The sequence below is a fragment of the Pecten maximus genome, chromosome 3 (genome assembly GCF_902652985.1).
Source record: "Pecten maximus chromosome 3, xPecMax1.1, whole genome shotgun sequence".
Lineage (NCBI taxonomy): Eukaryota > Metazoa > Mollusca > Bivalvia > Pectinida > Pectinidae > Pecten > Pecten maximus.
The window spans coordinates 16,391,270-16,416,546 of record NC_047017.1 but is presented as its reverse complement, the minus strand read 5'-3'; the positions used below and the strand labels follow the sequence as shown (position 1 = coordinate 16,416,546).

The window sequence follows — 25,277 nt, the reverse complement described above, 5'->3', positions numbered from 1 at the left end:
TGATCAAAATATTTCAAACTCTCATTTATTTGAAATCTTTTTGTGTTCAAATCTTTTGGGAAGTAAAAATCAAGATGCATATTGGTAGTAGCTAGGGCATCACATTCATTGAATATGACACTCAGTAGTTATGTGGGCATCACATTCATTGAATATGACACTTCGTAGCTAGGGCATCACATTCATTGAATATGACACTCAGTAGCTATATGGCAACATATTCATTGAATATGACACTCAGTAGCTAGGGCATCACATTCATTGAATATGACACTCAGTAGCTTGGATATCGCATTCATTGAATATGACACTCAGTAGCTTGGATATCGCATTCATTGAATATGACACTCAGTAGCTATATGGCAACATATTCATTGAATATGACACTCAGTAGCTAGGGCATCACATTCATTGAATTTGACACTCAGTAGGTAGGGCATCACATTCATTGAATTTGACACTCAGTAGCTAGGGCATCACATTAATTGAATATGACACTCAGTATCTAGGGTATTGCATTCATTGAATATGACACTTCGTAGCTAGGGCATCGCATTCATTGAATATGACACTCAGTAGCTAAATGGCATCACATTCATTGAATATGACACTCAGTAGCTATATGGCATCATATATATTGAATATGACATTCTAGATACTAATACAATGTATTTTGTCTTTTACTTTTATAATATTATTCTAAATGCCTTATATTAGCGTATATTTATGTATGAAATGATGATGGTTTATTTGTGTTTATCTGTGATATCAATATTATATTTGTTGTCTACCTGGTACATTAAGTTCTATCTACATTCTTGTTTTAGTTGTTATTAAAAATAAATTCTGTTTTCATCATATTTTGTGTTGTGGTCTTTTTTAATCATACTCCCATCAAATGGCAGGTCATATTACCCTGCTGTGGCCAAGCGTTCCTTCGTCTGAGAATTTTCTGTCATCGCTCTGTGGACTTGATGATTAAAATGAAACTTCATGGCCAATTACAACCATCATCACCTGAACATGTGCCCTTCATCCTTACAAACAGGGTTTTTGCCCTTTGTTGGTTTTTGCTTACTTTCATTTTTTCACTAATTTTCATGTCATTCAAGCTCTTTGCTGACTAAGAATCATGCACATTTGGTGCCTCTCATCATCATTATTTATACCATTATTTGCTTGTTGATTATTTTGCTCAAAAGTGTTTGTCAGAATTTTGAGATCGAGAACTTGATGCACTCCTGTTGATATTTTAAGGCTTCATTTCTATAATAATTAATACGAAGATTTGGATAATAGAGAACTGTGATTACGTTATGATTATCGTACCAGTGTAGGTTACTGTTAATTACTTATATTTCGTGTGGGATTTATTTTCGCGTTAATATGCAAGAGTCAATCAGGACTTCTAATCCTTCATGATTATTTGTATGAAAATAACACCTTTGACGATGGCAGGCTATCAATTACTGATACGAGTCTTGTCTACTCTAATAGCTCATCATTCGCGAATTTAAAGTCACTTCTAGACCAGAGTTCATTAATAAATACAGTAATACAAAGGAACTGTCTTAGTCTGGATTCTTTTTTATAATATTGTACCCAATTAATCAGATCTACTGTAGAATACAAAAAACCTATATAAAACTCAAACTCAGGTTTGGGCCAGAAATAACTAATATTTAATGATTATGTAATGTTAATTTAACAATACACAATATGAAGCAGTGGACAATATATTGCACAAATTATGAAATATTGGTCTTCCAAAATAAAAGCCTAAACCTGTCTAAATAGTAGTAGATAGGATCAAGGTTGTAAACATGCATTAAAAACAGAAAAACAAATACTACTGTTAATGATTAAAATTTCATTGGGTACATCCTTAAGATATTGAATTATAAGTCCTCATTGTCCAGGAAGAGACATGAGAGTTGTAACCATCACAGCTACACAAATACACAATAGTGATGGTCACTTTCACTGTCCAGACTTAGGTGACCACTCAAGATTGACAGATGCAGCAGTCAACATGTAGGATGCCCATAACACATATTGTCTTAAGTCTTTAAGATTTCCAGCGGCAGAAGATGTAATAAATACAGTTTATATGCCAATGCCTATATTGTTACACACAAACAAGGATGCAGCCTATCTCTCAGTAGAACCTACATTATTTAACACTGCCTTCCCCAAGGTACATGCCACTTTGAGACGTAATGACAAGGAGGGGTCCAAATATCGTTTATAGGCATCACTACGCCAATCTCCCCGAGATTGAATGAGGTCAGCAGGTAAGCCGCATTCTAAAGCAAAAGATGCCCCGCCCCTGCGAAAGCTATGGCCCAAATATCTACTGCATTAAACCCACAATCAAGGAAGGATTCATATGTTAGGGGGATGACAGTACCCCGTGACTCATAAACAAAGGCTGGACCTTGTGGATTAGCATGCCGTGTTAAGGCAAATGCCAAGGTCAAGGCCTGGGTGGGACAGAAAGGTGAAGCCAATGTATAGCTTGAGGAAAATCTTGAGGCCAGGCTGTGTAGAACCAGTCCTCCCCCCAGTGTCCCCCACCCCCAACAGAACATGCATCTGTATACATGGCAGTGAAGGGGATGTCATTGAGTATCAATGACCTTCCATTGAATAGAGATAGGCCTGTTTCCCACCATTCAATATCTTGCAACATTGGGCCCACTAACTTGATTTTGTGGGCCGGGTTTTTAAGGGCTGCCATAGAGTTAATGAAACAGCGGAGAAATACTTGCCCGCCTCGGATAACATTGGCAGCCCATGACAGTTGTCCAACATTGGACTGGAGCTGTCGCTTAGTAGCACGTTTGCGATTACGGAAATCACAAATATCGGAGCTAAGAGCTGCCAGCTTTTCTAAAGGTAGTTGTAACATCATTCTGACTGAGTCAATCTCTACACCCAAAAATGTCATAACCTGAGCTGGACCATGTACCTTAGACCAATTAATAAGAAATCCTAGCTTTCTCAACAGGCTTATAAGATATGCTATCATAGTGGAGCATTCCTCCTGAGTATCTGCACAAATGAAGAAGTCATCTAAGTAAACTACCAGATTATGGTGTCCAGCACAAGACACAATCCCATGAATGGCTTGTGTAATTCTATGAAAAATACATGAACTTGCCAGTTTGCACCAAAGGGTAGCTTGGAGTCATAGAAATAATTAGGTTCCTCGTTAATTAAAAAAAACATTGGGAGTCCTGTTACCATTTTACTATGTTCACTTATAGCTACAGATCTATAGGCTGATTTAAGGTCAACCTTGGCCATAAAACAAGCTGGGGTGAGCAGTCCAACTGCATCATCTATAGACTGAAACTTTTGTTTGTCCAGCTGTGTACAATAGTCATTAACTGCCTGTCCTGTTGGCCGGCTACAGTCATGGATGAGCCTGACACCCCCAGATGTTTTAGGGATAACCCCTATAGGGCTAATGATTAGGGGTTTAGTGAAAGTAGGGATGTAATTACCATTATCAATCTCTGTCTGAACTTATTTTGAGGCCAACTTGTAAAGGGGGCTGTGGATAGATGCAGAGGGATGATTGGGAGCTTCACAAGGAATAGGGGATGAGTTTGGATCAATAATATCAAAACCATTATTAAATACCATTAAGAATAAAGGATCTATCAGAATCATTAGAGGGGAGAAGCTCATCCCAGGCATCTACAAACTCCCAGTTTCTCTGATTTTTGCCCCTTTTTCTTATTGTTGGAAGTTGGGGGAACAGATCTAGGTTGTTTAAGCCTTAGATATACTGTTTGGAGATGAGGTACATCAGTACCCCATTGAAACTGATCTTCAGCCTGCAGCCTTCGATATTCTCTCGAAAAACCAGACTGATGATAGCAGATCAACATCTGATAAATTCAGGTGGTGTAGGACAAGTTGTCAAATATCCTTTCCCTAGAAAGGGCTTGATTCTGCACCAACTTGTATAAGATGGCCAAGTTTGCCGCCGACCACTGTGGAACCAAGAGATAGATTCCAATTTTTGCTTTGTAAACTAACTGGCCCCCTACCATGTGATCTGCTGACCCCAGAACCTCCTCTGATATTTGGCCATCCCTGACATTAACAAAGTTGACAATGTCTAGATAGGCTGCACCCTTACCTGTAGTAGCTGCTGCACGAAGATAAACTCGAGGGTCTCTCAACGATGCCGATTCCCGAGGACAATTGTTTCCAGTCACTCTATTCTAGTCATGGCTCATCTGCCCCAGTAGATTAGACACACTGTCCAAATAGCTGTTCACTGGCCCATGCTCACTTGATGGTGGGCCTGTGAGCCCCTTCTCTTCTGATGCTGGCTGGTTTGTTGTGGTCGGCTCAGCTGATGTCTCACCTGTCGACAGGTGACATGCGAATGGCCCGGTGGGTTCCCCCTCCACTAAAGAATAGTGATTATATCCCACATTGGAGGCTGGACTGGGATTCCTCCAGGTCTGGCAACTTGTGAAAATGGGAATGTCTTAGCCACTGCTTTAAGCAAAAGCTTCTTCTGGCCAATGGAAATGTTGGAGCTAGACAGATCATTAGCCTCCATGCACTGGAACCCTAGATCCAGCAGTAGATTCACTGTTTTTCTGGAGAGATGTTGGACTGCTGCCCATTTTCTGACTTTATCCACCTCCAGTTCTTCTTTGCCGACAGCCTCCTCAATACCTGGGTCCTCATCTGAGTGTGACATTGTGAGCTGTAGTTTTGGAAGTTTTTTCAGCCGTCAGGACAGTCAATATCAGGTCAGAGCTGGCACCTGGACCTTACACCCAAATAGAGTTTTTGAGACTGTAACTTGGCAGGTCAGAGCACATGTACTGTACCCATCTGCTAGGCTGCCATTGGCTGGAAACTGCTGAGCCTATGAGATGATTGGCTAACCAAACAAATTCCCTTCCTCCAGCAGAGGGGTTCCCAAGGTCCTATTGCCCCCATCTTGACATGCCATGCTCTGCTGAGCAAAGCAGGCAGCTGGAGGAGGATGAAAGGTGACCCATGGATGACCGAACAGGTGTATATACTTTGGCAGCCTGACATGAATGACATTTACCCCATTCTATCTTGTTAATATTGTATTAATGACTTAATACCTACAATTCATTAGCTAATTTTCATGTTCATGTAGTATTTTTCTATATTCTTGTAGTATTTTTCTATCATTCTATACAATTATTGTTGTATGTATTTTAATAGCACATCTGTCTGTTGACCGTTGGTAGTCAGATGGGGGGACACGCTGGGCTGTTAATCCATGAAGTAATTAATTGTTCACGCCTGTGGCACTAATCGCCTGCATGGCTCTCCTTCAGTTTTATTGCCCCCTGTTAGAGAGGTTTTTATTGCCTTTCAATCCCATTATCTACTGCAGATGGGGTACACCAATCTGGGGGCTCCTGTCGTGTCCATATCTATATTACACAAGGTCAACATTTACTTGTCACTAATTGTTTTTCTAAGTGTTATGTGTATTATTATTGCCACATTTAGGGAAAAAGGAGCTGACCACAGTGGTGTGCTCCTTCTGTTCCTGCAAGCGCTCTGCAGGTTTCTGTTGAGTTTTACATGCTTAGGTGTTGCTTTGCTGGATTGAAGTGAGAGTGGTGTTTCGAGTTATACTCTGTAAAACTGTAACGATGTCCTTTGTACGCTGATGTTGCTAAATACAGATAGCCTGGAACTGTACTATGGTGTTGAATTGTGTTTTCTCGACGACCCACTCTACTTTTTCTCTAAACTCTGGTATTGTGGCGGGTGTCTGACGCTACCTCGAAGACACCTACCAAGGGCTATGGGACTGTGATTCGACAGTTCTGCAGTTTTACCTACATTCATTTTTTAGAAGGTTCCTATGGAGTATCTAGGCAGAATTAGGATCACATTGTGGTATGTCCTGTCAATTGGTTCATGGTGTCACCATTAACAAGTTAAGAACAGTAATTTTTTGACAACATGACGGCAAACTGTAAATGAGGAGAAAAACAAATAAGAGAACCTGAGTATAGACTTTATTTTGTAATAATACAGAGTATGTGTTACACCATGGTGTAGTAGGTCAGTAACCTAAGTACTGGCTCATCATAGTACTAACATTCTGAGAAGTCCCACAGTACATAGTGTCCTGAGACGTCCCACAGTACATACATGTCCTGAGATGTCCCACAGTACATACTTGTCCTGAGATGTCCCACAGTACATACATGTCCTGAGATGTCCCACAGTACATACTTGTCCTGAGACGTCCCACAGTACATACATGTCCTGAGACGTCCCACAGTACATACATGTCCTGAGACGTCCCACAGTACATACATATCCTGAGATGTCCCACAAGACATACATATCCTGAGATGTCCCACAGAACATACATATCCTGAGATGTCCCACAAGACATACATATCCTGAGATGTCCCACAGAACAAACATATCCTGAGATGTCCCACAAGACATACATGTCCTGAGACGGGGTCCCACAGCATAGACACATCCCCATATGAGACGTCCCACAGTACAAACAATGTACATATCCTGAGACGTCCCACAGAACATACATATCCTGAGATGTCCCACAAGACATACATATCCTGAGATGTCCCACAGAACATACATATCCTGAGATGTCCCACAGTACATACATATCCTGAGATGTCCCACAAGACATACATATCCTGAGATGTCCCACAGAACATACATATCCTGAGATGTCCCACAGAACATACAATGTCCCTGAGACGGGGTCCCACAGCATAGAACATTCCCCATATGAGAACGTCCCACAGTAACAAACAATGTACATATCCTGAGACGTCCCACAGAACATACATATCCTGAGATGTCCCACAAGACATACATATCCTGAGATGTCCCACAGAACATACATATCCTGAGATGTCCCACAGTACATACATATCCTGAGATGTCCCACAAGACATACATATCCTGAGATGTCCCACAGAACATACATGTCCTGAGATGTCCCACAGTACATACATATCCTGAGACGTCCCACAGTACATACGGTTCCGAGACTTCCCACAGAACAAACATATCCTGAGATGTCCCACAGTACATACATGTCCTGAGACGTCCTACAGTACATACATGTCCTGAGACGTCCCACAGTACATACGGTTCCGAGACTTCCTACAGTACATACATGTCCCGAGACGTCCCACAGTACATACATGTCCTGAGACGTCCCACAGTAAATATATATCCCGTGACGTCCCACAGTACATACATGTTTTGAGACGTCCCACAGTACATATATATCCCGTGACCTCCCACAGTACATACATGTTTTGAGACGTCCCACAGTACATATATGTCCTGAGACGTCCCACAGAACATACATGTTTTGAGACGTCCCACAGTACATACATGTCCGGAGACGTCCCACAGTACATACGGTTCCGAGACTTCCCACAGTACATACATGTCCCGAGACGTCCCACAGTACATACATATCCCGTGACGTCCCACAGTACATATATATCCCGTGATGTCCCACAGAACATACATGTCCTGAGACGTCCCACAGTACATATATATCCCGTGACGTCCCACAGTACATACATGTCCTGAGACGTCCCACAGTACATATATATCCCGTGACGTCCCACAGTACATACATGTCCTGAGACGTCCCACAGTACATATATATCCCATGACGTCCCACAGTACATACGTGTCCTGAGACGTCCCATAGTAAATATATATCCCGTGACGTCCCACAGTACATGCATGTTTTGAGACGTCCCACAGTACATACATGTTTTGAGACGTCCCACAGTACATACATGTCCTGAGACGTCCCACAGTACATACATGTCTTGAGACGTCCCACAGTACATACATGTTTTGAGACGTCCCACAGTACATACATGTTTTGAGACGTCCCACAGTACATACATGTTTTGAGACATCCCACATTATATAAAGTGGATCAAAATGACACATTATGTTGATTTGATTAAAGTTTGATTTCTGCAAACATGCCATGTGTTTTAATATAACAAATACGGAGCTTGTTCAGCTCAAAATGATTATAATAAAAAACATGTTAAAATTGTATACAATTTAAAGGATAATAAAATCATTAAATGATATTTAAATACCATACACTATGTCAATGCGTTGGAATATAAATTAAAAAATATTGTTTATTTTATATTTGGAAATTGATAAGTTGATCAGTGGAATGTGTTTACAATAAGTATATCTGTTATCTTATATTACGATATCATTCCTAGTAATGGTCAACTGTGTTACTTCATTCTTCTAGGTCTACTAAATATGGAAGTATTGAAATAAAAATCTATGAAAACAAATACCCCCTGGTAAGATTAAATCATTTTCATGTCGTCATGGCTATGCCCAGCACCCTGTCAACAAAACATTGTCATGTATATCTGCAAAATAACTAAACTTATACTAGTACAGTTTTAAACATTATGCTCACAGCATTTAGGACAATTTGACATGCCCTAGCAAATATAAATATATGGGTTTTTCTTTTCTCCGACAGAAGTAAAATTTTGACCCAATATCTCCAACAAAACTAATACTTTTGATCAAAACAATCATTTTGCACCAAATTTCATTTATTAATGACAAATTGACAATGATCAGGTATGAGATTTTAATTGTTTTGATCAGAAATTTGATTGGTTTGGTCTCTTCATTTAACTAATATTTCCATCAATAAGTTTCCCTATGTTTTGTTATGCAAGACAAAATTGTTGTTGATGATAATTTAAAGATACATACTGGTTGTACACAAATATTATCATTTTTATTTTTTATTTTTTTTTTTTTTTTTCGAAAATTGCTTTTTAGAAAGGATTAAAAGAAATTTACTAAGGGAAGTAACTCTGTAAGATCTGTGAGGACAAAGTATCAGTTTCCATTCTGTCATAATATACATGTACTCTTTTTTTTAAATCATCATGAATTTTCTTTCAAATTGGAAATTATGATTGTCATTTTAAATGTTGCATATTCAGATGGCAAGAAATTGCAAAATTGTGCAACATAAATTTTTATCTTAAAAAATCTTTCCATTATATCAAATTTCATCCAAAATATCTGATATACCTTACTGGAAATATGTTCAATATAAACTTGCTTTGTTTTATGTCCTTGTTTCAGTTGTAGAAATTTAACAGAATTCAAAAGTATTTGATTTCTGATAATAAAGATATGAATAGGATAACTGTTTTCATCAATACTACAACTACCAAATTACACTGACAATTAAATGATTTTTTTGAAAATACCCACAAATGAATAACTGCTACTTAAATTTAAATTCACAACCAATTTGACAAATTAGAATTTGTTTCAAAGAAACTAATCAAACAAATGAAATAATGTTTTAGTGCAGAGGCCTACATTCTGGCCCTTCGATTCTGATTTTTGCATCCCATTTTTCTCTGAAGATCTCTGATCGAGTACCACAGCATACTCTGCAAACTCACAGAGTAGATACATAGGAACCGCTCAGAATTCTGATGTCCAGCCTGAAAGACATTATATCATTTTAAAGGAATTGAGGCTTCTAACCATGATGAAGCTACTGACCATGATGTTTTGATATTATAGTTGTATGTCCCATTGTGTTTTGTGCCCTAAATGTAAACAATTAAAATGTGTCTTTTATATTGCACTTAAATACATATTTGTCCAATATTATGGATTTTTTTTTTTTTTTACAAAATGCATAGACATACATAAATACATATATACATGTACATATATAAATGAAGTCAACATATATGATAAAAGCTATATACAAGTAATTTTGTATATAAGTATTATAATTACATGTACATATATATTTTGAATATATTCATTTCTACACAAATAGATACAATGTTAATAAAAAATGATATTACGTATGTACATCGCATGGAACCTGTTCTCAATAAAAAATAATTTATTTTACATATTTACAATATTCTAAATTTTAATCGTTACAATTCTTTAATTCAGAAAGCTATCATTGCATTTGACACAGAATATTTCTTAAACATTTTCACCAGGAGACAATTCTGATCAACTGAATTTCAATGTCTGTTTTCAGTGTAATAATCAAGCCATCTGCTGCGGTACCTTTAATATCCCGTTAAATTAATTACTCATTACTTTGTATAACTAAATTAAACAAAGTTTGTCTTGTTTTCTATCATAACAATTAGGCCTTCAGTTAAACTATCAATTTTACTGTCTGTTTCATACTAAAATTTCATAATATTGTATCCAAGACATTTTTTTTTCTAAAACAGTTTTAACCTGAGTCAAAATGTATATTTTTAGATATTTACTGCCACAAAGATTTTTTTTTTTTTTTTTTGAAAAACAGTGAACATTCTATTTTTGATTAATAATGACTTAATATAATTTTTCTTAACCTTTCATACTACTACAGACCTTGAGTACACTTATTAAAACATTTCTTTTTAAAAGCACACACAGTCTGCATTAACTTTGGATGTCTAGCTGACAACATTTCAAGTTCTCCAAGAATGCTTTTCAGAGCATTACTAAATTTCACAGTGTTATGAATTATAAATAAATACCGATACAACAAACTCCTGTCAAATAACTTTGGAATGTTAGAAAGAAAATCTGATTAAGGTTTGTATATGGTTTCACTTGACCTCTTGATTTCTTAATATTTTCAATTCCGAGGACAATCTTGCAGATTCATATGAAATAAAATGAGGTAGCAAAACTTTGGAAAACAGACAAAACCTTTGACAAACTATTTACCATAATAGTTCAATGTCTGACTCAATAGGTAATAAATTATCATACGTTTTAACATATTGTATTTATCCTGTAATAAACCTGAGGGGTTGCAGTGGTAGGGGTGGGTAAAGGATGGGGTATTGAAAATACAAACTTTGACTGAAAATAGGCAGTGCAGATGAAGGGCTGGACAAGAAAATATAAATAAACTGCAAATTAGACATTAGTTGCTTATTACCAAGCATAGGCTTATTGGCAGATAAGTATGCTATTAAATTATTATTTTAATTTATTTTTGAGGAATTTTTTATTGAACAAAGTAGGGGGAGGCCTTATTGAAGAACAAAGAAATAGTCTTTGTTAGCACTTTGATTGAACTGCAATAGACATGTATTGGGCTTATTACCAAACATAGGCTTATTGCCAAGCACAGGCTTATTGCCAAGCATAGGCTTATTACCAAACACAGACGTATTACCAATCACAGGCTTATTGCCAAACACAGGCTTATTGCCAAGCATAGGCTTATTACCAAACACAAGCTTATTGCCAAGTATAGGCTTATTACAAAACACATGCTTATTGCCAAGTATAGACTTATTACCAAACATATGCTTATTGCCAAGTATAGGCTTATTACCAAACATATGCTTATTACCAAGTGTAGGCTTATTACCAAGCATATGCTTATTGTCATACATATGCTTATTGCCAAACATAGACTTGTTGTCAAACATATACGCTTATTGCCAAGTATAGGCTTATTGCCAATTATAGGCTAATTACCAAACATACAGTAGGATTACTGCCATCCAAAGACTTATTACAAAACATAGCCTTATTGTCAAACATTAAAGGCTTATTGCCAAATAGACATTGTACTAAATTACTTTTCTTTTTTAAGAAACATGAGTTTGTATGCATTTGTTCAGTGTTTCTTAACTTGGACTGGCAACTCTGATATCTACATATACTGACACACTGGTTGTTTTATGGTTCATGTTATATTTCAATAGACCATTTAGAAAAAAATTTTTTTAAAAAAACCTGAAGTTACACATGTGACAGGTTTCTATTTAAAACTATATTGATGAAACAAGTCTTACAAGTTATTAATTATTTAAGCGAGGCTGAGCTCAAAAAGAAAGCTTCCGGACATGTTCATTGTTTGTGTATTGATGTCACAATGGATATATATTACATGAGGTAATATGGTATACAAACAAAAAGGACATCAGTGTAAACAACAGTCATTGTATGATAAATAAACATATGTTTAACTTTATATTGAAATTAAATCATTTTCACAGTATTTCTGTTAATGTCATCATTTTGCATTATATCACATTTTCACCTGACATGTGATATTATCGGGAATGATGGATAATGCTACAGTTACTATGGTATAAATATATATATATACTGCTAATGCTGTAATCTACCATCAATGCTCATCTTCCTGATGTTGCATATACAATAAAAAATATCTGATGAATGTCAAATTGAAGATATACATTGTATATACAAGTTTGTTTCATACACACAGCAGTAAGTGTTGCAGCAGGAAAACCCCAGACATTTTACAAGATTTGGCAAAAAAGATACATGTAAATCTGACATAATGTGTAAAGCCAATGTTCATGAAACAATGAATCAGAGTAAATCTTCATTCATCAACTGATGGGATATCATATCAAAAAGTTCTCTAAATGAAATGAAATGAACAATATGAATTCAAATGATGGTTATTTTCACCAACATTTCAGATTTTGTTTGAACCATACCTGGAGACATTACTATGTATAGATAAATGGTTGTACGAGTTACACAGATCAGCCCTATTGAAGCCCACAACTACTGTCATTAATTATAGTTTAGGACATGTCACCAAGTTTACGGTGATTAATGGACACATATGGCAGTGAATACCAGAGTAGATTAAAAGCTCCTCCTCCTCCCACACAGCTGATGACGGAATGTTAAGTATACATATGACACCTTGAATGATACTATTCTGGTATTAAGAAATATGAGGAATTAAATACATCACAGAGGTAGAATATCTATTTACAGGATCCACTGAACACACTTATTCTATCAAGAACTTCCAAGATGACTCAGGGTAAGCCAGTAACAATACCTGCAGTGATGTTGGCACCTTTGCATTATCAAACACTGACCTTGACCTTATATGGTTACTGTAACATAAGAGAGACTTTGTCTCCTACAGAGTGTCAAACACTGACTTTGACCTCTCCATCGTATCAAACACTGCCCTTGACCTCTCCATCATATCAAACACTAACCTTGGACCCATCAGAGTATCAAACACAGCCCTTGATACCTACAGAGCATCAAACACTGACATTGACCCCCTCCAGAGTATCAAACACTGTCTTTGACCTTTCCAGAGTAGGAAACAATGTCCTTGACATCAACAGATAATCAAACACTGACCTTGAACTCTACAGAGTATCAGACACTGACATTGACCTCTACAGAGTATCAAACACTGACATTGACACCTACAGAGAATCAACTCCTACACAATATGCATCATACTTGCTGAATCTGATCACGAAAACATCTGCAATAGCACATACATAAAACCTCCTCACCGCTGCTGTAATAGCACTGACCTTGACCCCTAGGCAGCAGCAGTAAAACTGACCTTGATCCCAGTATACTCCTATAGTGAAAGAGTTAATATTTGCATGTAGTCTTGAGTTGTTAGCTTAAGACAACAATGACCTTGACCTTTAGCTTAAGACAACAATGAAATCGACCTTGAACTTATGGTTGGGCAGCGGTGATGTTGACCCGTAACAATGTAGTAATTTTTTTGCAATGAACACTGTAGCTAGCAGTCTGTGTCGTGCTCGGGCGAGGTACTCAGAGCGACGTTAAAGCCACCATTACCGGACACTTCAAACTTTGACGAGATGACGTTTGTGATGACCTCATTGTTCTCTAGGTCGGTACTGATGGACTGTTCATTTTGTACATCACTGAGGCTGAATGGTGTTTTGGTAGGTGTTGTTTCTGGGGAGAGAGCGACATCGTTTTCCCCGTTTGCTGTAGTGTACGGAGGGGGAGGGGTAGAACTTTCACTGTGACTGGTGGATTCCGAAGTAAGAATCATTGAATCAGAATTATCTGACAAGTTCGCAAGATTTTCTCTTGCCCTGAATATGTTTGCCCTCATAAGTCTTGGGTTATCAATGTCATTTAAATTTTCCTCAGAGGATGTGACACTGTTGTCATGATAAGTACTCTGCAACACTAGAGTACTCTCCCCTTCATCGTCGAGCTTTTGTTCGGTCCAATCACTAACAGAATCATTCTGGGGAATATCCGAAAATAATTCTGATCGAACAAGTCTTTTTCCTGACCAATCGAGATCACTCTCCTCCTCTTCGGACCCTTTGTTGATGTCCTTCAGAGAACCCGTGCGTTGTTTCTGATCCAATGACGATTGCTCTGTCCCCGCATATGACATTGATTTAGACACGGTATTGTGATCGTAATTTATTGTCCTCTGAACACCACTCACGACATCGTCCCTAATCACATAGGCTATTCCCCCTTTAGGGTCTCCAGAAGAATGCAAACTTTTCTTCTTATCTGACTCAATAGCATCTAACTCCTGCACGGAGATATCGTAAGACATACCACTTTCTGTTTCCTTTGTATTTCGTTTCGGAAACGGCGTAGAAAACAAGCTGGGGTCAGAGGTCATGTTTAGACTGAAGTCCAAGTCTTTTCCCATTTCAACCACAGAATCTTTGTTTTCCGATGTACTTAGTTCATCAGAATCGTCACTAGACGAATCCTGTAGGTGGCGTTGAGTCGTCTGCAAGCTGTCTGTAGTGTCCTCGGCTGGTGAAAACAGACGAGGCATCACCGACTCGAGTGGCTCTTTTGATAAAAACTGGGGCATGATCGTGTCCTCTTCAATGACAATCTCTGGACTGCGAGGTCGTGTCAACGTACTTTCCATGTCTGACAGACTGTAATCCACGAGAGTGCGACTACAATCCCCACCGCTGTCTTCGCCCTCCTCCTGAGGAATAGGGAGGAGGAGGTCCAAGATCCGGAGGAAGCTTACTTGGGGAGGATATCGCGGTCACCTCCTCTGACTTGACCGTGACTGGAGATAACTCGAAGTCCTTAGAACCAAAACTGATATCTCGGTCATGTTTTTCGGCAACAATGAAATCCTCAGAGATTTCCTGTGTGTTGATTGGCTGACACTCTGCTACCATAGAGACAGTGGGTATGATGTCATCTGTCGAAATTTCCTGAGGAATTTCATTGAAGTCTGACTGTGGTGTTCCAGGCTCGCTGCCTTCCTCATTTGAGTTTTTCTTTTTCCTGCGTTCTGGCTTCGTGGGAGGTGGTGACCTCAGCTCTATATTAACATAATCAGTATCTAATCCAGAAGAATCTGTTTTTATTTCAAAGCTAGACACTGATTCCTCTACCTCTGGCTCATTTGCCGGTATCACTACGCTTTCATTAACACTAGTGTCTGGGTCTTCGTAACTTAGTCGAAGCATGTCTAGCTTATCCTCTTCATTTAACGTATCAAATACCTCCACAAAGTCGCGTGCAGCCTCTGTATCAGTGCTATCTTTAGCTGGTAATACGGGCTCCAAGGATGAAGAATCTGACGCCTTATCTTGCATAACAAATTTAACAGCTGGCGTAAGCTTTTTATTATCTTTATTTCTTAACTGCACATTTTCCGTTTCATCTTCGACATTAAAATTATCCACTTTATGAACTACCACATCTGATGGGGCCACAGCTTGGTTTAAATTGATATTCTTGGCGGGAATTACTTTGATTTGCGGAATCTCTGTAGCGAGAATTTGACTTGGTTTGTTTTCCTCTGTCGCACTATTTCGTTTTACATGTAGTACATTTTTCTTAGGAGAATTATTTGCCCGTGTTTCCGATCTCATTTCACTAAAACTTCTTTTTGGTGTCACTTTTGCCTGTTTGTTGATCTTAAGTAAAGTGTCCACTGATTGGCTGCGATAAAGTGGGTGAGTCAGGCGTGTGCTGTGATCGCTGAGTCGGCGATTCTTCTGATGTTGCTGCTCCTTCTGTAGCGTGACCTTGACAGGATACGGAGAGGCGTAACTGAGGATAGTCAGGGCATCCTCAAATACCATGTTATCAAATGAGATGGTTACACTTCGTATCCGGTCTCCTGAAGGGCAAAAAAAATTAACAGAATGTTAATGTAACAGAGTAACTTGTACAGATATAGAATCATTATTTAAACATTTGTAAACAATTTACTGACCACGGTTTTCTCTTACCAAGTTTTAAGTCATATTAATGCACTGATTTGTGAGGGAGGTGAGTGTTAATATGTTTTTAGTGGCCCTTGATGACTCCATTATGACGATCAAACCATGTTTGAATTCAGATGTCTTTAAAATACCTTGGAGGGTTGACATGTATGCGATCCTGAAGCTGGTACCAATAGAATTTACCTTATTTGGGCATGTCACTTACCAACTTTAAATTTCCCTGACTCTATGGCTGGGCCTCTGTTATGGACTTGACTGACGAAGATTCCGTCCCTCATACTGCCCGCTATGTTAAATCCTAACCCAATGAAATCCTGGCTCTGTAACCAAACACTGGTCACTTCGGGGTCCTGCGATCAAGCAAAAAATATACATCATTATATATAAAAGATAAAATTATATATTTTACAACAATTGTGAAACAAGTTATATCAACTAATATTACTACTTTTTTGTCCTATATGGAAGTGACTGAAGGGATAAAACAAGAGTATGTAGAGAAACCCGACATGGTGGTGCAGGTGATCACATACATTTTCATGTAGGATTGCAGAAATGACTGCCACCTAAATGAAAAGGAATTTCCCACTTCGCCACCGAAGCAATCATTACTTACCAATATAACAGGTTGAAGTTTTTTTTAATTTTTTTTATTTTGTATTTATTTTTTATTTTTCAATTCAACACATGAGCATAACCATAACAATACACAACATTTTGTCATCATCATCATCATCATCATCATCATCATCATCATCATCATCATCATAAACTAAGGGCAACCATCATAATTATCACTACTACAAGTTGAAGTTTTAATTTTGAAACACAAAAATGCTGGTTTTTGTTTCACATTTTAAAAAAATTCTATGAATTGATGAGTCTGAGTCAACTATTTAAAATGTCAAATCTATAAATCCCAGAAAAGATAAAAATAATGACAAACAGTTTTGTGTACCTGTGTATTAAATGATATTAAGTCAAAAAAGAAAAACAAATCTGGTTCAGTCATTCAACGATTTTAATTTACCTGACCTTTCACACAGGGATTATTAATCATAAGATAATTGCTATGATTTACCTGCGGTTTTACAGTCATATAACAGGTGTACACTGGATAAATTAACATAAAATAGACTTTGGTGAACAGGTATTTCCTGTTTTTAAATTTTTGTGTATAGTAACCTGAATATATCTCTTACAAAGTAATTACTAATTATACACAGAGATCTATATATAATGTGTACATCCTCACGGTTTTTAAATTATCACTAAGATCAAATATATCACAGGCCATTTACTTCAGGAGTATATAAAGGTAGTTTTTCATCCTCAGGTTTAGCTTAAAAGTATAAGGAAAAGAATTTATTTTTTATTTGTCAAACATAAATCTTAAATGAAGGTGGGGTATAATTCTAAAGATTTCACCATATCATGTTTTGTTAATATTAAAAATTTTTTATTGTCTTTCGTTGCTTAAAATTATCTCTAGATCTCAGATACTGGTATTTGACACTTTCTGGGAGCGTCCCAGTGTCACACCTGTCCTGTAATACAGGTACTCGTGAGATGTCCTCCCACATCTATCCTCCCACACCTGTATAGGTATGATATATGTATATCATATTTAACATATAAACTTCTTTGTCATGATACAAATATACACTATATTTTACAATTATTAAGCACATGTATAAATATACAAGCAACTTTCTAATATTAAATTGGTAGTTTGATAAATTGGTGTTTGATATTTACAGGTGAAAACATTACTTAGTTAAAGAAAACACTCGTACAGAATAAGGTCAATGGCTATCAATCTCTGCCAAAGACCTATTGTATAGCACACCGACTTGGCCTGGTATTTCAAACTGACCACTGACCACTGACCAAGCCTTATATACAGTGACCATCCTTTAGCTTGACCACAAAATGACCCAGCAATTAATATCTATTTACTGTACTTGTGTCATTGGCTATTTTACACTATGACATGTGTGCACAATATATTTCTCTATCAGTAAGAAAAGCAACTTTTGTCGAGTTCATGATCTGGTAGAGTTTTTCTGTTTTCACCATTCCCAATATTAAACTTCTTCATATCCATAATTTCTTATTAACAAAATTTTACTTATGACTTACTGAGCCTATAGTTAAGGATACCAGAGTTTTACTTAACACTTACTGAGCCTAGTTAAGGATACCAGAGCTTTACTTGTGACTTACTGAGCCCAGTTAAGGATATCAAAGTTTTACTTACTACTTACTGAGCCTAGTTAATGATACCAGAATTTTACTAATGACTTACTAAGCCCAGTTAATGACACCAGAGTTTTACTTATGACTTATTGAGCCTAGTTAAGGATACCAGAGCTTTACTTATGACTTACTGAGTCTAGTTAAGGATACCAGAGCTTTACTTATGACTTACTGAGCCTAGTTAAGGATACCAGAGTTTTACTAATGACTTACTGAGCCTAGTTATAGATACCAGAGTTTTACTTAACACTTACTGAGCCCAGTTAAGGATATCAAAGTTTTACTTATGACTTACTGAGCCTAGTTAAGGATATTGGAGTTTTACTAATGACTTACTGAGCCCAGTTAATGATACCAGAATTTTACTTATGACTTACTGAGCCTTAAGTTAAGGATACCAGAGTTTTACTTATGACTAATACTGAGCCCAGTTAAGGATATCAAAGTTTTACTTATGACTTACTGAGCCTAGTTAAGGATATTGGAGTTTTACTAATGACTTACTGAGCCCAGTTAATGATACCAGAATTTTACTTATGACTTACTGAGCCTAGTTAAGGATACCAGAATTTTACTTATGACTTACTGAGCCTAGTTAAGGATACCAGAATTTTACTAATGACTTACTGAGCCAACTTTAGGATACCAGAGATTTACTAATGACTTACTGAGCCAACTTTAGGATACCAGAGATTTTCGTATGTAAAGTTCGCCCTTTTCATGGCCATCAGATTAGGGTTTAAACACAAATATTTGCACCGAGTCACTTTAAATTGCCCAGTCGCACCAAGCACATACCATGGACTTCCAGACATTAACTGTTTTACAAATCTCAACTGACATGCTCAACGCTTTGTGGGGACAGAAAGTGATCATTCTGCTAGAAAATCGAGTTAAATTTCTATCACCTGATTGGACAAGCATAATAGTAATTGAGTAGATAGGAACGGACTAGTTGAACAGGTCGATAAAGGTTGACCCAATTTTTAAAAAGTTCAACCAAAAAATGTTTTCTCGTAAAATATGGTGTCTTGAATTGATTCTTAATTATTTGATTTTCAATATTCTAAAGTGAGAACCTATGTGAAATTAATTTAGAAAGAAATGTAATTTTCACTTGATGCACACCAAACTATAGGTACTGAAACAAAAGAGTCTGGACGGTCTTTGTTTTCATTATCATGTTGACTAAATATATACATGTAGATCTGTGCTATATTTCATCACACAGATGTGTAAATTGAAATGAAAATTATAATAAACCTGCAAACAGCAAACGAGATAAAAATAAAAACAGATTTGCCTTCTTTATCATATACCGATAAACTGTCCACGCTTTATTGAAATATTCATATTTCTCACATAATGATGCATGATTCTTATCACATTCTTATCAAATGAAGTAAAATATTCATAACTGCTTTTAATACTGATAATGTGAACAAAAACTATTTTTTGAACTCTTTGCACACTATTTAGAGAGTGTAAAGAGACGGACTGATGGAGATGGACAGACAGATGGACAAACAGAGGGACAAACAGATGAGAAGACACCCTATCTCCTGTATCCTTGGGGAAGACACTTTACCCCAATTGGTCTAGATGGCATGCAACAGGCCTCCCATATGTTGTTCAGTGAGGTAGCCACCATCTACTACAAGGAGACTCTACCTCAAAATGACTGGTTGTTCATTGGGCGATAAACCCAACAAATAAATATACTATTGAACAACCAATTTGATGTTTCCCTCAACACACATTTTTATGTTGGTTTGTCTTAGTCTTTACACAATGACATTTAACCGTACCATTGACATGAGTCCATCATCCAGTGAGCCAACAGACCCATTCCTCTGTAGGCCAGGTATGTCCCCCATAGGCAGGGACGCCCAGGTTTTCTTGTCCTTCCCTCCATTTGTCTGCGGCAACTGGAAAATGTTTACATAGAATATTAGATGTAGTACTTATATATATTACTCTGTGAAGTAAGTTTGTGACACAGTGATTAACTGTAGGAATGTGGAATTATGGGTAACTTGAAAGGGTAAAGGTAAAATTATATCATAGAAAATCAGCTAAATTATACTGTATTTTATACATTCACAGAAATGTAATTTTATAGGCAGAGATGGTGGTTCATTATTTAAGCATTATATTAACAGAAATTAAACATTATAGCTGGCCTGAAAATTGGTAGTTTATTATATAACGTACATTACATTAACAGAAATTGAACATTGTAGCCTGAAATTTGGAATTAATAAACATTCTATTAATAGAAATTCTAAATTATAGATATTTGATTGTTTAATTAAACATTGCATTAACAGAAATTTAACATTAGAGCCTGAAATTTGGTAGTTTATCATTAAACATTACATTAACAGAAATCTAACATTACCTATAAGTAATGTGACATAAAATGAAATCAAGTACGGTAAACCTCCGGTTAGTTCGAACAAAATTAAATAAATATTGTCGGTCCTATTCGAACTGTTCGAAATTATATGCTGAGAAATTAAACCTAAGTTCGAACTATCCGAGTCTAAATCGTTAAAATGACGAACGTTCGAACTATCCGAGTCGACATCATGGCGGACTGTCAAGCCTGCAGGGTATACGTAGTTACTGTAGCTTGAACGTTAGCTGGCCACAAACAACTGTTGATACGAGATAATTCTATCATATTTTGCCGTTCATGATTATTGTCACAATTCTAGAATTGCTAACATGTAATCAATTATCAACTCTGCTGCCTCCATGTTACATGTATATTAATTTAACATTCTAGGTCACATTTATATCTATCTATCTATACATATAACAAACAGCAACAGCATAATTAACAGATATTGTAACAAATTCAAAACATTTATTTGAATTTGAGCCCTTATTTGGAATAGCTGACATTTAACAATAGCCAAACCCACGTTTTGTTATTGTATTTTAAGATTTACCTGAAATCTACACCTATACACAAGATAATGAGTTATACCTTGCAATGAGTCTTGTTGAACAGGTTTTATTTTAATTGAATTAGAAATGAAAGACTTCACAAAAGAATAAGGGTATAGTTTTCCCATATAGAATTTACATAACCAGATTTAGCCGGTATCTGTGAAGCATCCAAGTGTATTGGCATAATAAATACAGTTTTTCTATCTTCTGATCTTGATCGTAAACCGGAATTATGACAAATATGTACCAGTATGATCATGCAATTTTCCGACTTTTCTCATGACGTAAAGCTGCCGTAAATTCTTGGTAAGAGAGTTACGTGGGCAATCACCCCATATTATAAAGTCTATACTGGACGTGTTTTTTTTTATTTGCCATCTGAATTGTCAGATCTGACAAAGGCCGTCGAATAACACTCAGATCGTAAAGTCAGTTATATATATTGTTTGGTCGTGAAGTTATAGACACTGTTGTTAGTTTTCACAGGAAAAGTCCGGACAAAACCTTTACCTGTGTATAAAGACCAGGCGATAAAAAGTGACCTGGTATAATGTTGTTAGGACCAGTGTACCATACTCCCTGTGAATCCCCTTACACACCCAAAGCTTAGGAAAGACTACAAAAAAACTTTGCTTACTCAAGAATTCCTGTGAAACTAACACCATTGATAAAATCAGGAGGAGTCAGGATTGCAATGCAAACTTTATCGAGATATAATCCTTTTCTCTCATTTACAAAAACGAAGAACTTCTGAATTCAGTTAAAAATATATGACAAGGGTATCACAAATGGACTAATTGTATGAATGAGTCTCATCAGAATCAGTTAAGTGTTTGATTTAGTGAGTTTTTTAATGTTATTTTTCAAAAAATAAGGATGGTGATCTATTACATTTCTAAAGTATGACTTCGAAATTCAACTCAGGTCAAGGGAATTATGAGAGAAAAAAACAGCTATGAAGATTCCTTTACATTAAAAATAGAAATTTACCAAGCAGAATTCTTAAAATTTAAGATTTTTTGGCAGGTAGTAGGGAGAGGGGTAAGGTGTTGTCATAAAAAAGTAACATTGACATAAAGTGTATTTGGAAATGTATATGACCATGGATTTAGTTTTGGCTTCAAAACTTGATGCAAGAAAAAAGTACATGTATATGAAATTTCATCAAAATTCACCGAGTAATTACCCAGTAATTTACAGCCTGCAAAACAGTAGATAATTGTTTAATGGACAAATTAATGAGCAGACGGACCGACGCCATTTGAAAAATCTTATAAGGTGTTTATGTTACAGGTATGCATGTATTAAATTAACCTCAGGTGAAAATAAAACACACAAAACGCTCTATAAAACTCTACACTAGGACGCATTCAATATCATAATAAAAAAAACACATTTCAGCGAGACATTTAAGATCTTTAGATAACAAAAGCTGTACGTTTTAAGCTTCTCAATGAATCTGAATAAGATGTTGGCTAAGGAGACAATAGTATTTATACTATCGTGTTCTACTTCTTTCCAGTACATGTATCTACCTCGTAGGTGTAAGTTACAAATTTGCCCAATAAATATGTCCGTCTGTGACAGGACTATCATCTATGAAGCCCACACAGATATGTGTACAGTATAATTCTACATAAACCCTGGAGTTGGAAAACAGTGTAACTGCAGCCATGTTTGTTCTATTAAGCAATGAAATAGAAATCCGTAGAAAAGTTTTCTTCTCAAAATAAAAAAAAATATATTGATATCAAAGCATATATGTTTTCATATTTTCAATTATAAATGTCTGCTCAATTAATTTTATATGTAGCACGAACTGTATGATTTAACATACAATAAATGGGACATATAAAACCACATTTGCATTTTAATGATCAGAGAGTATATTCAATGGCATACCTCAAGGTGTAGATAGGATGATTGTCATTCAGAAGAGTGAATAGTGTTTTAAAGTATGCGATATTAAAATGTTTGTAAGGACATCTGTGAAGATACTTAAATAAAAAAACAACAATATTATAAATCTTTAGAGAAAAATGGACAAGGTTGTATGAGACCTTCCCATGAATACGTAACTTGTTCAGTAAATACCTGTGTGTGACTTTTACGGTTATATTGTGACATTTATGTGGTGCAGAACAGACAGGTAGGAATGTTACACAACACACACCACTACAGAGTTTATACACCTGCATTTTCTTCTGTGACATGATGGTGCATGCTTTCTGTAGCTGTGACACAATGGTGCATGTTTTCTGTCACAGTCGCACAATGGTGCATGTTTTCTGTCACGGTCACACAATGGTGCATGTTTTCTGTCACGGTCACACAATGGTGCATGTTTCTGTCACAGTCATATAATGGTGCATGTTTTCTGTCACAGTCACATTTTGGTGCACGCTTTCTGTCACGGTCACACAATGGTGCATGTTTTCTGTCACAGTCATATAATGGTGCATGTTTTCTGTCACGGTCACATTTTGGTGCACGCTTTCTGTCATGGTCACACAATGGTGCATGTTTCTGTCACAGTCACACAATGGTGCATGTTTTCTGTCACGGTCACACAATGGTGCATGTTTTCTGTCACGGTCATGCAATGGTGCATGCTTTCTGTCACAGTCATACAATGGTGCATGTTTTCTGTCACGGTCACACAATGGTGCATGTTTTCTGTCACGGTCACACAATGGAGCATGTTTTTTGTCATAGTCCCACAATGGTGCATGTTTTCTGTCACGGTCACACAATGGAGCATGTTTTTTGTCATAGTCCCACAATGGTGCATGTTTTCTGTCACGGTCACATTTTGGTGCATGTTTTCTGTCATAGTCCCACAATGGTGCATGTTTTCTGTCACAGTCACACAATGGTGCATGTTTTCTGTCATAGTCCCACAATGGTGCATGTTTTCTGTCACAGTCACACAATGGTGCATGTTTTCTGTCACGGTCACACAATGGTGCATGTTTTCTGTCACGGTCACACAATGGTGCATGTTTTCTGTCACGGTCATGCAATGGTGCATGCTTTCTGTCACAGTCATACAATGGTGCATGTTTTCTGTCACGGTCACACAATGATGCATGTTTTCTGTCACAGTCACACAATGGTGCATGTTTTCTCCCTGTTATGATGGTACAGATGCATGTTTAAGTGTCCATGATAGATGCTATAAAGTAGTGTACTAACCTTCTGTTTTACTGGCGATCCTTTGTACTCTTTACACTGGACATAGCTTACTCCTGAAAAACAGAAAAAAGGAGATTGTTTTCAAAGGTCATGTTTCAAATACTTTTCAATATGATTTTGATATTTTATCAGACCTAATTTCACTTCTTTTATAAGTATACAGATAATGTAATTACTACTACACCTTTTTCTACCTGACAGCAAGACAAGCAGCCATTAGGTATAACCATTAAGTGTAAAATACAGCTATCAATGCTCATTCAACTTCAGGAAACCCAATATCAGAGGTCTCAAGTGCACCAAACCCTTGACTAAAGAAACCAAATATCATTGACTTAAGCTTGACTAAAAAAAAACCCATTATGATAGGCCTGAATTAAGGACCAAATATCAGAGTCTTGGACCATGGAGACCTGATATCAAAGGCTTGGACCATGTGGAAACCCCAGGAATATCAAGGCATGGACCATGGAAACCCAATATCAAGGGCTTGCTTTGACCATGGGAACCCAATATCAAAGGCTTGAACCATGGAAACCCACTACCAAGGCTTGGACCATGGAAACCCAATATCGAAGGCTTGAACCATGGAAACCTGGCACTACCAAAGCTTGGACCATGGAAACCCAATATCGAAGGCTTGAACCATGGAAACCCAATATCAAAGGCTTGGACCATGGAAACCAAATATCAAAGGCTTGGACCATGGAAACCCAATATCAAAGGCTTGGACCATGGAAACCAAATATCAAA

At 36.9% G+C, this 25,277-nt stretch overlaps 3 protein-coding genes across 3 annotated transcripts in view; all 3 read right to left on the bottom strand.

Annotated features, from left to right (window-relative positions):
- Window positions 1-6,027: 6,027 nt before the first annotated feature.
- Window positions 6,028-8,561, bottom strand: LOC117323365. The gene is made up of 2 exons (XM_033878542.1): window positions 7,078-8,561; window positions 6,028-6,751 (listed from the first exon to the last, which is right to left on the bottom strand). The coding sequence occupies exons 1-2, from the start codon at window positions 7,943-7,945 to the stop codon at window positions 6,123-6,125; spliced, it is 1,497 nt and encodes a 498-aa protein (XP_033734433.1). The 5' UTR covers window positions 7,946-8,561; the 3' UTR covers window positions 6,028-6,122.
- Window positions 8,562-8,847: 286 nt separating this feature from the next.
- LOC117323364 overlaps window positions 8,848-25,277 on the bottom strand; it is a 56,346-nt gene continuing 39,916 nt past the window's right edge. Inside the window, exons 3-6 of the mRNA XM_033878541.1 lie at window positions 24,525-24,577; window positions 20,180-20,299; window positions 16,318-16,462; window positions 8,848-16,006 (exon numbers count right to left, since the gene is read on the bottom strand). Coding sequence (XP_033734432.1) covers window positions 14,820-16,006; window positions 16,318-16,462; window positions 20,180-20,299; window positions 24,525-24,577 — 1,505 coding nt within the window. The 3' untranslated portion in view covers window positions 8,848-14,819. The remainder of the gene's footprint in view (window positions 16,007-16,317; window positions 16,463-20,179; window positions 20,300-24,524; window positions 24,578-25,277) is intronic.
- LOC117322615 (dentin sialophosphoprotein-like) lies at window positions 13,649-14,788 on the bottom strand. The gene has a single exon (XM_033877553.1). It carries the CDS (start codon window positions 14,786-14,788, stop codon window positions 13,649-13,651), a length of 1,140 nt encoding a protein of 379 aa, XP_033733444.1.

Coding starts and splice junctions, on each gene's coding strand:
- LOC117323365 (XM_033878542.1), bottom strand. CDS start 7,945: ATGTACTGTGGGACGTCTCAAAACATGTATGTACTGTGGGACGTCTCA. Junction 6,752..7,077: donor GGACATCTCAGGATATGTTT/GTTCTGTGGGAA, acceptor GGGACATTGTAT/GTTCTGTGGGACATCTCAGG.
- LOC117322615 (XM_033877553.1), bottom strand. CDS start 14,788: ATGGAAAGTACGTTGACACGACCTCGCAGTCCAGAGATTGTCATTGAA.